Genomic DNA, 13,412 nt, shown 5'->3' on the forward strand with positions numbered 1-13,412 from the left:
GAATTATAGGACTATTTCGCTCTATACGATTTGTATTTCATATACCTTTGACTATTGGATGTTATTATAGGCACTTTAGTATTGCCAGTGTAACAGTATAGCTTCCGTCCCTCTCTCTCGCTCCTACCTGGGCTCGAACCAGGAACACATCGACAACAGCCACCCTCGAAGCAGCGTTACCCATGCAAAGCAGGGGAACAACCACTCCAAGTCTCAGAGCGGGTGATGTTTTAAACGCTATTAGTGCGCACCCGCTAACTAGCTAGCCATTTCACATCGGTTACACCAGCCTAATCTCAGGAGTTGATAGGCTTGAAGTCATAAAACAGCGCAATGCTTGAAGAACTGCGAAGAGCTGCTGGCAAACGCACAAAAGTGCTGTTTGAATGAATGCTTACGAGCATGCTGCTGCCTACCATCGCTCAGTCAGACTGCTCTATCAAATATCAAATCATAGACTTAATTATAACATAATAACACACAGAAATACGAGCCGTAGGTCATTAATATGGTAGAATCCGGAAACTATCATCTCGAAAAAACAAAACATTTATTCTTTCAGTGAAATACGGAACCGTTCCGTATTTTATCTAACGGGTGGGATCCATCAGTCTAAATATTCCTGTTACATTGCACAACCTTCAATGTTATGTCATAATTACGTAGAATTCTGGCAAATTAGTTCGCAATGAGCCAGGCGGCCCAAACTGTTGCATATACCCTGACTCTGCGTGCAATGAACGCAAGAGAAGTGACACAATTTCACCTGGTTAATATTGCCTGCTAACCTGGATTTCTTTTAGCTAAATATGCAGGTTTAAAAATATATACTTCTGTGTATTGATTTTAAGAAAGGAATTGATGTTTATGGTTAGGTACACGTTGGAGCAACGACAGTCCTTTTTCGCTAATGCGCACTGCATCGATTATATGCAACGCAGGACACGCTAGATAAACTAGTAATATCATCAACCATGTGTAGTTATAACTAGTGATTATGATTGATTGATTGATAGTTTTTTATAAGATAAGTTTAATGCTAGCTAGCAACTTACCTTGGCTTCTTACTGCATTCGCATAACAGGCGGGCTCCTCGTGAGGCAGGTGGTTAGAGCGTTGGACTAGTTAACCGTAAGGTTGCAAGATTGAATCCCTGAGCTGACAAGGTAAAAATCTGTCATTCTGCCCCTGAACAAAGCAGTTAACCCACCGTTCTAGGCCGTCATTGAAAATAAGAATGTGTTCTTAACTGACTTGCCTAGTTAAATAAAGGTGTAAAAAAAAAAAATGGGGTCCAAATTACCGATTTCCGATTGTTACGAAAACTTGAAATCGGCCCTAATTAATCGGCCATTCCGATTTAATCGGTCGACCACTACTCTGTTCAGGATTACAGGAGCTGCTAAATGATGTCACAGGGGATTTAAAAGCCTCTTCCCTGAGATTCTCCAGGCTTCAGGGAGACTGGACAAGATAGGAAGACATGCATGCTTCCATGTGCCTGTCTTTTCCTGTTCTGTTTTCCCTCTGGCAGGCTTCTCAACACTATCCTGGCGGTGTCCTTCACAAGACCCTCCAGGCTGATTAGTGTGTAAATGAATATGGTGGGCTCTGGGCAGCAGACCCTCAAGGCTAATTCAACACTATTATCTGTGTGTGTGTGTGCAGTGTTTCCCCTCTGATTTTTTCCAGTAGCGGTGGCAAAGTTAGCGTAAGGGGACGCAGAGATTTCTTTGCTCTTTTAACCCACTAGAGTTGATGTCAGTGCCCCTGTGGAAATCTAATTAGCATAATAAGAAATCCCTATATAAATCTGGCTGTTTAGAGGCGGCTACAATCTCCGCTCTGTGTGTGCACATGGGTGGAGTCGTTTTTTGGGGGCAGCAGACTCTTTTCGTTGTGTTCCATGCAGAGAGGAAGTCCGCCTTGTGTAGTGTATAACCGCTAGGGGCTTGGGAGCCAGAGTAGCTTACCAAGCAAGAGGGGCCGAGGCACTCTTTTTGACTCTAGTTAGAGGCAGGTGGTTAGAGCGTTGGACTAGTTAACCGTAAGGTTGCAAGATTGAATCCCTGAGCTGACAAGGTAAAAATCTGTCATTCTGCCCCTGAACAAAGCAGTTAACCCACCGTTCCTAGGCCGTCATTGAAAATAAGAATGTGTTCTTAACTGACTTGCCTAGTTAAATAAAGGTGTAAAAAAAAAAAATGGGGTCCAAATTACCGATTTCCGATTGTTACGAAAACTTGAAATCGGCCCTAATTAATCGGCCATTCCGATTTAATCGGTCGACCACTACTCTGTTCAGGATTACAGGAGCTGCCTAAATGATGTCACAGGGGATTTAAAAGCCTCTTCCCTGAGATTCTCCAGGCTTCAGGGAGACTGGACAAGATAGGAAGACATGCATGCTTCCATGTGCCTGTCTTTTCCTGTTCTGTTTTCCCTCTGGCAGGCTTCTCAACACTATCCTGGCGGTGTCCTTCACAAGACCCTCCCAGGCTGATTAGTGTGTAAATGAATATGGTGGGCTCTGGGCAGCAGACCCTCAAGGCTAATTCAACAACTATTATCTGTGTGTGTGTGTGCAGTGTTTCCCCTCTGATTTTTTCCAGTAGCGGTGGCAAAGTTAGCGTAAGGGGGACGCAGAGATTTCTTTGCTCTTTTAACCCACTAGAGTTGATGTCAGTGCCCCTGTGGAAATCTAATTAGCATAATAAGAAAATCCCTATATAAATCTGGCTGTTTAGAGGCGGCTACAATCTCCGCTCTGTGTGTGCACATGGGTGGAGTCGTTTTTTGGGGGGCAGCAGACTCTTTTCGTTGTGTTCCATGCAGAGAGGAAGTCCGCCTTGTGTAGTGTATAACCGCTAGGGGCTTGGGAGCCAGAGTAGCTTACCAAGCAAGAGGGGCCGAGGRACTCTTTTTGACTCTAGTTAGTGACAACATTTGAACTTCCGATCCGGTGTAATGCCTGTTTACAAATACTAGCTAGCTACTTGTTAGCCTAGTCTGGTGTTATGTGCTTTACAACACTCCTTTTTAGCCACAGGAGCCGAAGCAAGCATGTCTCTTTTTGAATTTCAATTGCTGTAAAATGGGCASAAATCTCCAGGGATTTTGGGGATCATTTAAATTATCCGTTTTGTGCGGATAACATTATTGGATCCGAGCTTCGGCAAACTCAGGCAGGGAGGACTACAACTACAAGGGCTTTTCTCAAATGGTCCTGACGGCAGTCTGCGATGCAAGGTTACCACTTCATCGTCATCGCCGTGGGCGCGTATGGTCGGGAGCGAGATGCGGGAATCTTCTCACAAAGCAAGTTTGGCTCCCAWCTCATTGCAGGCCAGCTGTTTTGGGGACCCAAACACTGAGCCTGTATGTCTTCGTGGGATACGAGGCCTTCCATCTGAGGGTAAACCTGATGGAACCATATCCGGGTAAGATACGCTAAATACATGTGACTATATACATAGGATGTGAAAATTATATCAATATAGACATTGAAATGATATGCATAAAAGTGAACAGGCATCTTAGTAAGAGAATAGGGGCCTATGTCCAAAGCATATGCTACACAGTTGTTACAGTACATATTTCATAACCTTCATGTTCCTGTTCAATACTAATGGAAATGCTTATTTTATTCAAAGGTTCTTCTGGCCTTGATGACACCAAGAAGATCTACAACTACCTCCACTCAAGCTATAKGAATTTCAGAGAACTGCTTTGGGATCCTTGCTGCAAGATGTTGATGTTGCCCCAGAGACCATTGTGGAGGCCTGCATGGCCCTACACAATTAGCTTTGCACCACATACACTAATCATTGACAACACAGTCATCACTCCACAACCACTGGGGACCTGCGTACAGGAGAGTGGAGACAGTTTCCTGGACCSAAGAAACATGTAAACGTTGGAGTGTGCTTTGGAAAACATGTCCACACATACGTTTTCTTCGATGTCTGTTTATGATGTGGGCCTACACGCTTGGTTTTTCTGTTTGGATTTAGCTGTTTTTCTCACAAAGTACCACCATGACAGTCACTTCATCCTTGTTTTAGTTTTTCATATATTTTGGAGGCTAGACCCTTAAGACATTTACCTAACCTTGTGTCATGTGTAGTGGCCTTTCATCTAATATGGTGTCAGGAAAATAACCTCACACTCAATGTCAACAAAACAAAGGAGATGATTGTGGACTTCAGGAAACAGCAGAGGGAGCACCCCCCTATCCACATCGACGGGACAGTAGTGGAGAAGGTGGAACGTTTTAAGTTCCTCGGTGTACACATCACGGACAAACTGAATTGGTCCACCCACACAGACAGCGTTGTGAAGAAGGCGCAGCAGCGCCTCTTCAACCTCAGGAGGCTGAAGAAATTTGGCTTGTCACCAAAAGCACTCACAAACTTCTACAGATGCACAATCGAGAGCATCCTGTCGGGCTGTATCACCGCCTGGTACGGCAACTGCTCCGCCCACAACCGTAAGGCTCTCCAGAGGGTAGTGTGGTCTGCACAACGCATCACCGGGGGCAAACTACCTGCCCTCCAGGACACCTACACCACCCGATGTCACAGGAAGGCCATAAAGATCATCAAGGACAACAACCACCCAAGCCACTGCCTGTTCACCCCGCTATCATCCAGAAGGCGAGGTCAGTACAGGTGCATCAAAGCAGGGACCGAGAGACTGAAAAACAGCTTCTATCTCAAGGCCATCAGACTGTTAAACAGCCACCACTAACATTTAGTGGCCGCTGCCAACATACTGACTCAACTCCAGCCACTTTAATAATGGGAATTGATGGAAATTATGTAAAAATGTACCACTAGCCACTTTAAACAATGCCACTTAATATAATGTTTACATACCCTACATTACTCATCTCATATGTATATGTATATACTGTACTTTATATCATCTACTGCATCTTGCCATTTTTATGTAATACATGTATCACTAGCCACTTTAAACTATGCCACTTTATGTTTACATACCCTACATTACTCATCTCATATGTATATACTGTACTCTATACCATCTACTGCATCTTGCCTATGCCGTTCTGTACCATCACTCATTCATATATCTTTATGTACATATTCTTTATCCCTTTACACTTGTGTGTATAAGGTAGTAGTTGTGGAATTGTTAGGTTAGATTACTTGTTGGTTATTACTGCATTGTCGGAACTAGAAGCACAAGCATTTCGCTACACTCGCATTAACATCTGCTAACCATGTGTATGTGACAAATAAAATTTGATTTGATTTGATTTAATACTTTCCTGCTATGGTACATGGTTGAGACTGACTGTCTAGCTGAAGACAATAGGGATAGACCCTCAAGACATTAACATCATCTACATAACAAGGTTGTACATGGTCATGTAGTTGTCTTTCAATGGAGTCCGTCCTGCTATGGTACATGGGTGAGTGTCCAGCTGTAGACAATAAAGACCCCCCAAGACATTAACCTCATCTACATAGCTCATGTACAAAGAAGTACAAGTTTACTGAGTGACTGATTGATTGAAAACAGTAATAACCAGGCAAATACATTTGCAGACCTTAGTAGATATTTACTATCACAAGAGGAAAATAGTGATATGTAGTACAATGTAATACACATGTGAAAAGTGATGAAAGGGGAAATAAGAGAAAAGACACAAAGTAACCACCAGTAACATGTGAATGAGGAAATAAGTCAAWAAAAAAAAAAAACACAACAGTTTCTGGGGTGAGACAGAGGGCTCTGTCTCACTGGAGAGCGGACGGAGCAGACACACATCATGTCCCTGAGAAACGGGAGACATCGATCAGCAGGATTAGACACAATCCATTGTACCATGACGTCGTAGACAGCCTTTTGTTCCGTTTCTGTAACTCCGTTTCTTTAAGTCGTCCATCTGCTGCATAATGTCAGTGTCCAAAATGATCCTCAGCTGTCTTCCTCTTCCGGCCATTGGACCTGGGTGGGGAGATGGGGCGGAGGTTGATGGAGTTGCAGGGCAGAGGGCAACGGTGCACCTGGATGGTGCATTGAGTGTTGGTGAGAAGGGCCAGGCGTTGGGGAAAGGGGCCCAGGAGGAGATGAATCAATGGACCCTCAGGGCTCTGCTCTGTCTCTGAGCTGTCCAAAACACCCCTACCTTCCAAAATCTACAAGCAGATGGCAAAAATACATTATAATACAATGCATGCAATCTTAAAACATCTCCATGGGCTCCTTTTGAGTTAAAATGTTTACCCAAAATAACTGAATTCATGAACATCTCAATTTAATTAGCACACACACTGTCTGTTTTCAGATGTTTGAACTAGCCTGTTAATAATTATAATTTGACTACACAGGCACGGAATATTCCCCAGTCACAATTTCTTCTAGACAGAAAAGATCTGATTTCACATGTTCTAACTAGGTCTATGAAACATAAGATCACAAACACACACAATGACGAGTACACACCGTATCTGGCATATTGGTGTCTATCTGAGAATGTTTCACGTTAACACAAAGCCAATCCAGTTGTCAGACAATCGGTGGGGGGGACACCCTAGTGGCAGCCCCACTCCTAGTCTCCTCACCCTTTTCAGATTGCYAACATACTGGTCCCYAATCTTTCTTCATGTTTCTTTGATATCAGTATCCCTGTTCAAATTTCGTGAGTTTTCCCTCCAGCTGTTGTTTTTTTGCGTGCTTGTCGGAATACGACCTCATTGAAGGGTTGTAAAGATTCTCGTGTTCTCACCAGCTTGCACAGGCACTCCTCAAAACTGGACATAGACATAATTGTGCTTAGCAAATCTCGAAATAAAAGCACAAAAAAAGCAAGCTTGCAGAAAACTCACTCAATACTGTCTTTGCAAGGAATGACATGTCGGTCTCAAAAAACTGCGTTGAATGACTGCGTGTATTACAAGGAGCCGTGACTTTTGTGACGAAAAAATTACATTGCAGCACTGCACTCTGTCGGCGTATTGTCTGTAGACCCCTTAAGCTAGAGATATGCTTTTAGTATGGGCTGCGTCTCAATCCACCGCATCCACCAATGTCTGCCTTCCACATCTGCGGTTGAAGGTGGCAGAGCTACAGCTGTAGTGTCCGAACCTTTTGGCAAACTATTATGACCCCTCTATGGAAAGATGAGACTCTCACGGACACAATGGTATTCTCCGTTTTGCTCTACAACCCCCACGGGACTTGTCAGTACCATCTGGCAACTTCTGTCTGTAGCGTCCGAACAGTTTTGGCTACACACTAATGGGGAAAGGGGGATACCTAGTCAGTTGTACAACTGAATGCATCTTCCGCATTTAACCCAACCCCTCTGAACGAGAGGTGCTGCCATAATTMACATCCACGTCTTTGGCGCCRGGGGAACAGTGGGTTAACTGCCTTGCCCAGGGTCAGAACGACAGATTTTTACCTTGTCAGCTCGGGGATTCGATCCATCAACCTTTCGGATACTGGCCCTAGGCTCTAACCACTAGGCTACCTGACCTCTCTATGGAAAGGTGAGACTCACGAATACGTACTTGTCGGTTTTGGTCTAGAACGCTCACAAGACTCGTTTGAAGGTAGCCCGTGTACCAGTAAAAAAAAAAAATATGGAAGTAGTATAGAGCCGGGAAAAAAGGGGTTAAATATGGGTAAAACATTTTTTTAAATTATTTCCTCATCTTTCTTAAAAACMAACTTCCTTTTTATGTATTTTTTGACATTTTTTCCATGTATGAATCTGTTATTCAATGTGTTTCTATGGGCTAATAGGAGTAAAACCAAATTCAATGTTTAAAATGTGTATATATTTTTTTATACCTAAAATTCTAAATAAAATGTCTAAATGATTATTGGTATGACCATCTTAAAACAGTTTCCTGCTGTTTGAAGCATTTTACCATGGGTTGGAGAGAATTTTACAGTTTTATTGTTTATTTTTTAAATATTTTACCCCATTTTTCTCCCCAATTCCAATATAGTTTCATTGCTGCAACTCCCAAATGTGCTCGGGAGGCAAAGGTCGAGTCATGCGTCCTCCAAAACATGACCCGCCGAAACCGTGCTTCTTAACACCCGCCCGCTTATCCCGGAAGCCAGCCGCACCAATGTGTCGAAGGAAACGCCGTTCAACTGACTACCGAAGTCAGCCTGCAGTTACCTGGCCCGCCACAAGGAGTTGCTAGAGCGCGATGAGCCAAGTAAAGCCCCCCCGGCCAAACCCTCCCCTAACCCGCCCTATGGGACTCCCGATCACGGCCGGTTGTTATGCAGACTGGGATCGAACCCGGGTCTGTAGTGACGCCTCTACCGCTGCGATGCAGTGCCTTAGACCGCTGCTCCAGTCGGGAGGCCTGAATTTTACAGTTTTGAAACTATTTTCCTGCAATTCTACACATTTTTTCATGTGTCTGAGAGAGAGAGAAAACTGTTTTAAAGCTACACTGAACAAAAATATAAACGCAACATGCAACAATTTCAAAGATTTTACTGCATTATAGTTCATGTAAGGAAGTCAGTCAATTTAAATWAATWAATTAGGCCCTAGTCTATGGATTTSACATGACTGGGAATACAGATTTGCATCTGTTGGTCACAGATACCTTATAAAGAAGGTTGGGGCGTGGACCAGAAAACCAGTTAGTATCTGGTGTGACCACCATTTGCCTCATGCAGCATGACACATCTCCTTCGCATAGAGGGGATAAGGCTGTTGATTGTGGCCTGTGGAATGATGTCACACTCCTCTTRAATGGCTGTGCGAAGTTGTGGCAACTGTAACACGTTTCATACTCGTCGATCTAGAGCATGCTCATGTGTGACGTCTGGAAAGTATGCAGGCCTTGTAAAGTGTTGGTCCCATTTTTCATGAGCTGATCCCAGAAATTGACTGATTTCCTTCTATGAACTGTAACTCAGTCAAATCTTTGAATTTGTTGATTTTATATTTTTGTTCAGTATACCATGGAAATTGTTGCAACCCAAACGTTTACCAGTCTAATTGCCAGAGTTAGAGCTTCCAAGCCCATTCTATTCATTCTATTTRTATGAATAGCCCCTCCAAGCTATTCATAGTAGCTCTTTGGTGAATGATAACAGGTGGGGAAATGACTGCAGTTGAGCAGTGACTGAGTCTTTGAAGTTCAGTTATAACCTCCAGGCTTTACTGTAGCTTTCGTGTGACCTGACCAGGAAAACCTCCTGGCCCCTAGTCATTGTAAGTGTAGTTGAAATCCAGGGCATTCAAAGCCTGTATGACATTGATTATTCTTCTCAGATAGCAGCCTTAACTCTGAATCATTATGTCTGCTTGTTTGCATTGCTGTGTGATTAACAGTACATCTTTCTCCTCTCTCCTCTTTCTCTCCTCTCTTTCTTTCTATCTCTCTCTTCTCTTTCTTTCTCTGCAGAAAATGCAGAGTCGGGGGACCTGAAGCATTTCTTTGACCAGTACTACTCTCACATCTACTATGTGTTCTTTGAGAACTTTGTTATCATTGAAGTCAGTCTCAAACAAAAAGGTGAGAATAAAAGTTTGAGAATAGTCTGGTTGGTTGGCSTGAATATTATTTTCACATTATTATTACAGGATGTTTTACAGTCGCTAGTCATGGTGACACTGGTATTGTTTCAGACACTTCCTCACATTCTCTTCTCTTTGCAGGTCACAAATCACAAAGGGAAGAACTTGACTCCATTCTTTTCATATTCGAGGTAAGACCGTTACTTCTGCAATATTGAGGAGTTGTTTTAAATGAGTGTCCCAATTATTTTGAGAGGGATGGATTTTGAATGCATAGAAAGCAGAATGGAGTAGGTGTAACAGAGAGTTGGCCTAACATTTCCCCCCAAGCAGGTTAATGTGTAGGCTACTGTAAATCAGAAAGTGGAGTGCTTCTTTCTATGTGTTTGCTTGACAACTCCTCAATCCCCATTGTGAAATATCCCCCAGCACGCACACACACACACACACACACACACACACACGCACACACATACATACAGGCGTGTGCCTGGTGACCACCCACGGGAGGGTATTGGAATGGACTGGAGGCAAGGCTCAGTGAGGCCTGAAGACCGTGGCAAAATGTTCCATTTAGATTACAAGGATCAAAATGATCCTGCCAACATGCACACACACATACTGTAGGCATTGTCTTGTCTTGTGTCATATTTATAGACCTAGACAGTGAGCTGAGAGGCAGGTTTATGGTCCTAAAAAAAATGGTTGTCTGTTTGCCAAACAGCTAGTGGCCTTTTACCAGTTCACATGGGTGTGAATGAGTTATGTGGCATTACATCTTCATAGTCRCCTTATAGGTAGGGCCTAGTCCTCCTGCTGCAGTTGACCTCACATCTAAGGCCAGTGATATTTAAAAAGTTTCCCTGAGAGAACTGCCTTTCATCTCCTTGTGTGACATGGATTAAGTCGTTGCAGGTGTTGAAATGTGTGKGATTAGTCAAACTAGTCTCACTAGTCTTCCTTTCAAAGATTTCCCTGGAAAGGTGTCTTCACCTCACCTGTCCCTTGTTGCCTCATGGTCTTCTTCGTATGGAGTCAGAGACTTCTACCACTCGGCTGATGATATAGCTCATCCACAACAGAGAGGCTAGACCACTGACAGTCTTTGGACAATTGACATTATATTCTCCAATGAAGATGGATTCATTTGTTTCAACCCAGTAGTAATACTGACACTGGCTTTCATACCACTCCTGACTGTTGTATTCTATGTTCTGTTAACAGAAAATTCTGCAACTCCTACCAGAGCGAATACAAGGACGATGGCAGTTCCACAGCATAGGTACATTTGTACTAGGCCTTTGTACATGTTGTGCTGCCATTGAGTGTGGACATCTTCATCAGATGAGTGGGAATGTGTTTTTTTTCTCTAGATCAGGGATGGGCAACATTTTAATGTAGGTGAACTCATCATTTTAGCAGCCCCCCTCTTGACAGTAGAGAGTTAATTTCCTGCAATTCTACACATTTTGCCAGTTGCCCATCCCTTTTCAAGATTTTACCTCATGATCAGACATTTGGTCCCATCATGTGTTTGAAAAGCAGGTTAAGCCAGTTAAGTGCGTATCAGGCTCACACGCTCCTCCCTTACCAATGTCTGTATTAGTACTGACTGTAGCTACATGATTTATAACATGCATTTGGAGTGAGAGTGAAGCATATTAGTAGCACTGTTGCCCCTCTCCTCACCGCCGTTGCCACTAGGTGGTCTCTCCTTTTTTCACTGCCCTCTCCTCACCTCCTTCCACTAGGTGGTCTCTCCTTTTCCACTGCCCTCTCTCTCACCGCCTTTCCACTAGGTGGTCTTCCTTTTCCACTGCCCTCTCCCCTCACCCCTCCACTAGGTGTCTCTCCTTTTCCACTGCCTCTCCTCACCCCTCCACTAGGTGGTCTCTCCTTTTCCACTGCCCTCTCTCACCCTTCCACTAGGTGGTCTCTCCTTTTCCACTGCCCTCTCCTCACCTCCACTAGGTGGTCTCTCTTTTTCCACTGCCCTCTCTCACCCCTCCACTAGGTGGTCTCTCCTTTTCCACTGCCCTCTCCTCACCCTCCACTAGGTGTCTCTCCTTTTCATGCCCTCTCCTCACCCCTCCACTAGTGTGGTCTCTCCTTTTCCACTGCCCTCTCCTCACCCCTCCACTAGGTGGTCTCTCCTTTTCCACTGCCCTCTCCTCACCCCTCCACTAGGTGGTCTCTCCTTTTCCACTGCCCTCTCCTCACCCCTCCACTAGTGGTCTCTCCTTTTCCACTGCCCTCTCCTCACCCCTCCACTAGGTGGTCTCTCCTTTTCCACTGCCCTCTCCTCACCCCTCCACTAGGTGTCTCTCCTTTTCCACTGCCTCTCTCCTCACCCCTTCCACTAGGTGGTCTCTCCTTTTCCACTGCCCTCTCGCTCACTCCCTCCACTAGGTGGTCTCTCCTTTTCACTGCCCTCTTCCTCACCCTCCACTAGTGGTGTCTCTCTTTTCCACTGCCCTCTCCTCACCCCATCCACTAGGTGTCTCTCCTGATTCCACACTGCCCTCCTCCCTCACCCCTCCACTAGGTGGTCTCTCCTTTTCACTGCCCTCCGTTCCTTTTCCTTCTTCCTCACCCTCCACTAGGTGGTCTCTCCTTTTCCACTGCCCTCTCCTCACCCTCCACTAGGTGGTCTCTCCTTTCCACTGCCCTCTCCTCACACCTCCACTAGGTGGTCTCTCTCTTTTCCACTGCCCTCCTCCTCACCCCTCCACTAGGTGTCTCTCCTTTTCCACTGCCCTCTCGTACCCCTCACTAGGTGGTCTTCCTTTTCCACTGCCCTCACCCCTCACCCTCCACTAGTGGTCTCTCCTTTTCCACTGCCCTCTCCTCACCCCTCCACTAGGTGGTCTCTCCTTTTCCACTGCACTGAGACCACTGTGCAGTTGGATACAAAGCCCACCCAGAGAAAGCCAAGGACCTGGGGATGAGGGTCTCCCAGGTCTGACCGAGAACTCTGACATGTGCTGTAGTATTGGGTGCGGGGCTGTTTGGGTGTGGTAAGGGCTGGGGGAGTGGCAGTCCAGTTGTTGATATTCCATGTGATGCGTTTTGTTGTGTCCTCACAGGCCTCATTCTGAAGAAGTTATTGCACACTGGGAACTCTTTAAAGGTACATCAGAGTGGTCCTTCATTCGTCAGTAGCATCGCCAGTAGCCAACCTGCCTCTGTACATGCAGTACTTCTGTTTTTGCTGTTGTCTTCGTCTTTCGCAATGGTGTTGACTGCTATGGGTATTTGGTAATAGTATGCTCATAAATATAGAAAGGCTCGATTATATTTCTGAGCATGTTCCTGACTGTGTCTCTCTCCCCTGTAGATCCGAAGGGAGGGTGTACGTCTGTTCCTGCTATGGATGCAGGCCTTGCAGGGCAACGCACTGAGAGAGCAGCTATGGATTTTTGCCTGTCTGATCCCTGGCTTTCCATCTCCCCAGTCAGAGCTGGGCCCTCGAACCCTGGACAACCTGGTCAACCCCCCTCTCAGCCTCCAGGAGAGTTAGTATCTCTACACCTATCACCTTGCTAGTGACTGTAGTTATAAGGAAAAATCTTGAGGTTGACTGTTCCAGACCTGCCAACATGCACGCATTTTGCGTACCAACTACGCAATTGTCTGTCCATGTACGCAGGTTCGAGATCCAATGTTAAAAGTACGCAGAAATGAATAGGGCCTGATTTAAAAAAATATATATATATATAAATAATAATGTAATTACATTTTAATAAAAAATGAATCCACTGAGTAAATCTAACATCCCGATTATCAAGCTGCAACATACAGACATGTACGGATGCAACATACAGACATGTACGGAATTTGTGTCAATGGACATGGAGATTAATACATCATTATTGGACGTAGC

At 44.7% G+C, this 13,412-nt stretch overlaps 1 protein-coding gene across 1 annotated transcript in view; it reads left to right on the forward strand.

The window, feature by feature from the left end:
* The window catches only part of ralgapa1 (Ral GTPase activating protein catalytic subunit alpha 1), a 145,974-nt gene that overhangs the window by 23,062 nt on the left and 109,500 nt on the right, over positions 1 to 13,412 (forward strand). The window contains exons 2-6 of the mRNA XM_070443288.1: positions 9,417 to 9,527; positions 9,671 to 9,720; positions 10,754 to 10,811; positions 12,616 to 12,659; positions 12,867 to 13,044. Of these exons, the coding sequence (XP_070299389.1) occupies positions 9,417 to 9,527; positions 9,671 to 9,720; positions 10,754 to 10,811; positions 12,616 to 12,659; positions 12,867 to 13,044 (441 nt within the window). The remainder of the gene's footprint in view (positions 1 to 9,416; positions 9,528 to 9,670; positions 9,721 to 10,753; positions 10,812 to 12,615; positions 12,660 to 12,866; positions 13,045 to 13,412) is intronic.

Source organism: Salvelinus sp. IW2-2015, linkage group LG4q.2 (assembly GCF_002910315.2).
Source record: "Salvelinus sp. IW2-2015 linkage group LG4q.2, ASM291031v2, whole genome shotgun sequence".
In the NCBI taxonomy this organism is placed as follows: domain Eukaryota; kingdom Metazoa; phylum Chordata; class Actinopteri; order Salmoniformes; family Salmonidae; genus Salvelinus; species Salvelinus sp. IW2-2015.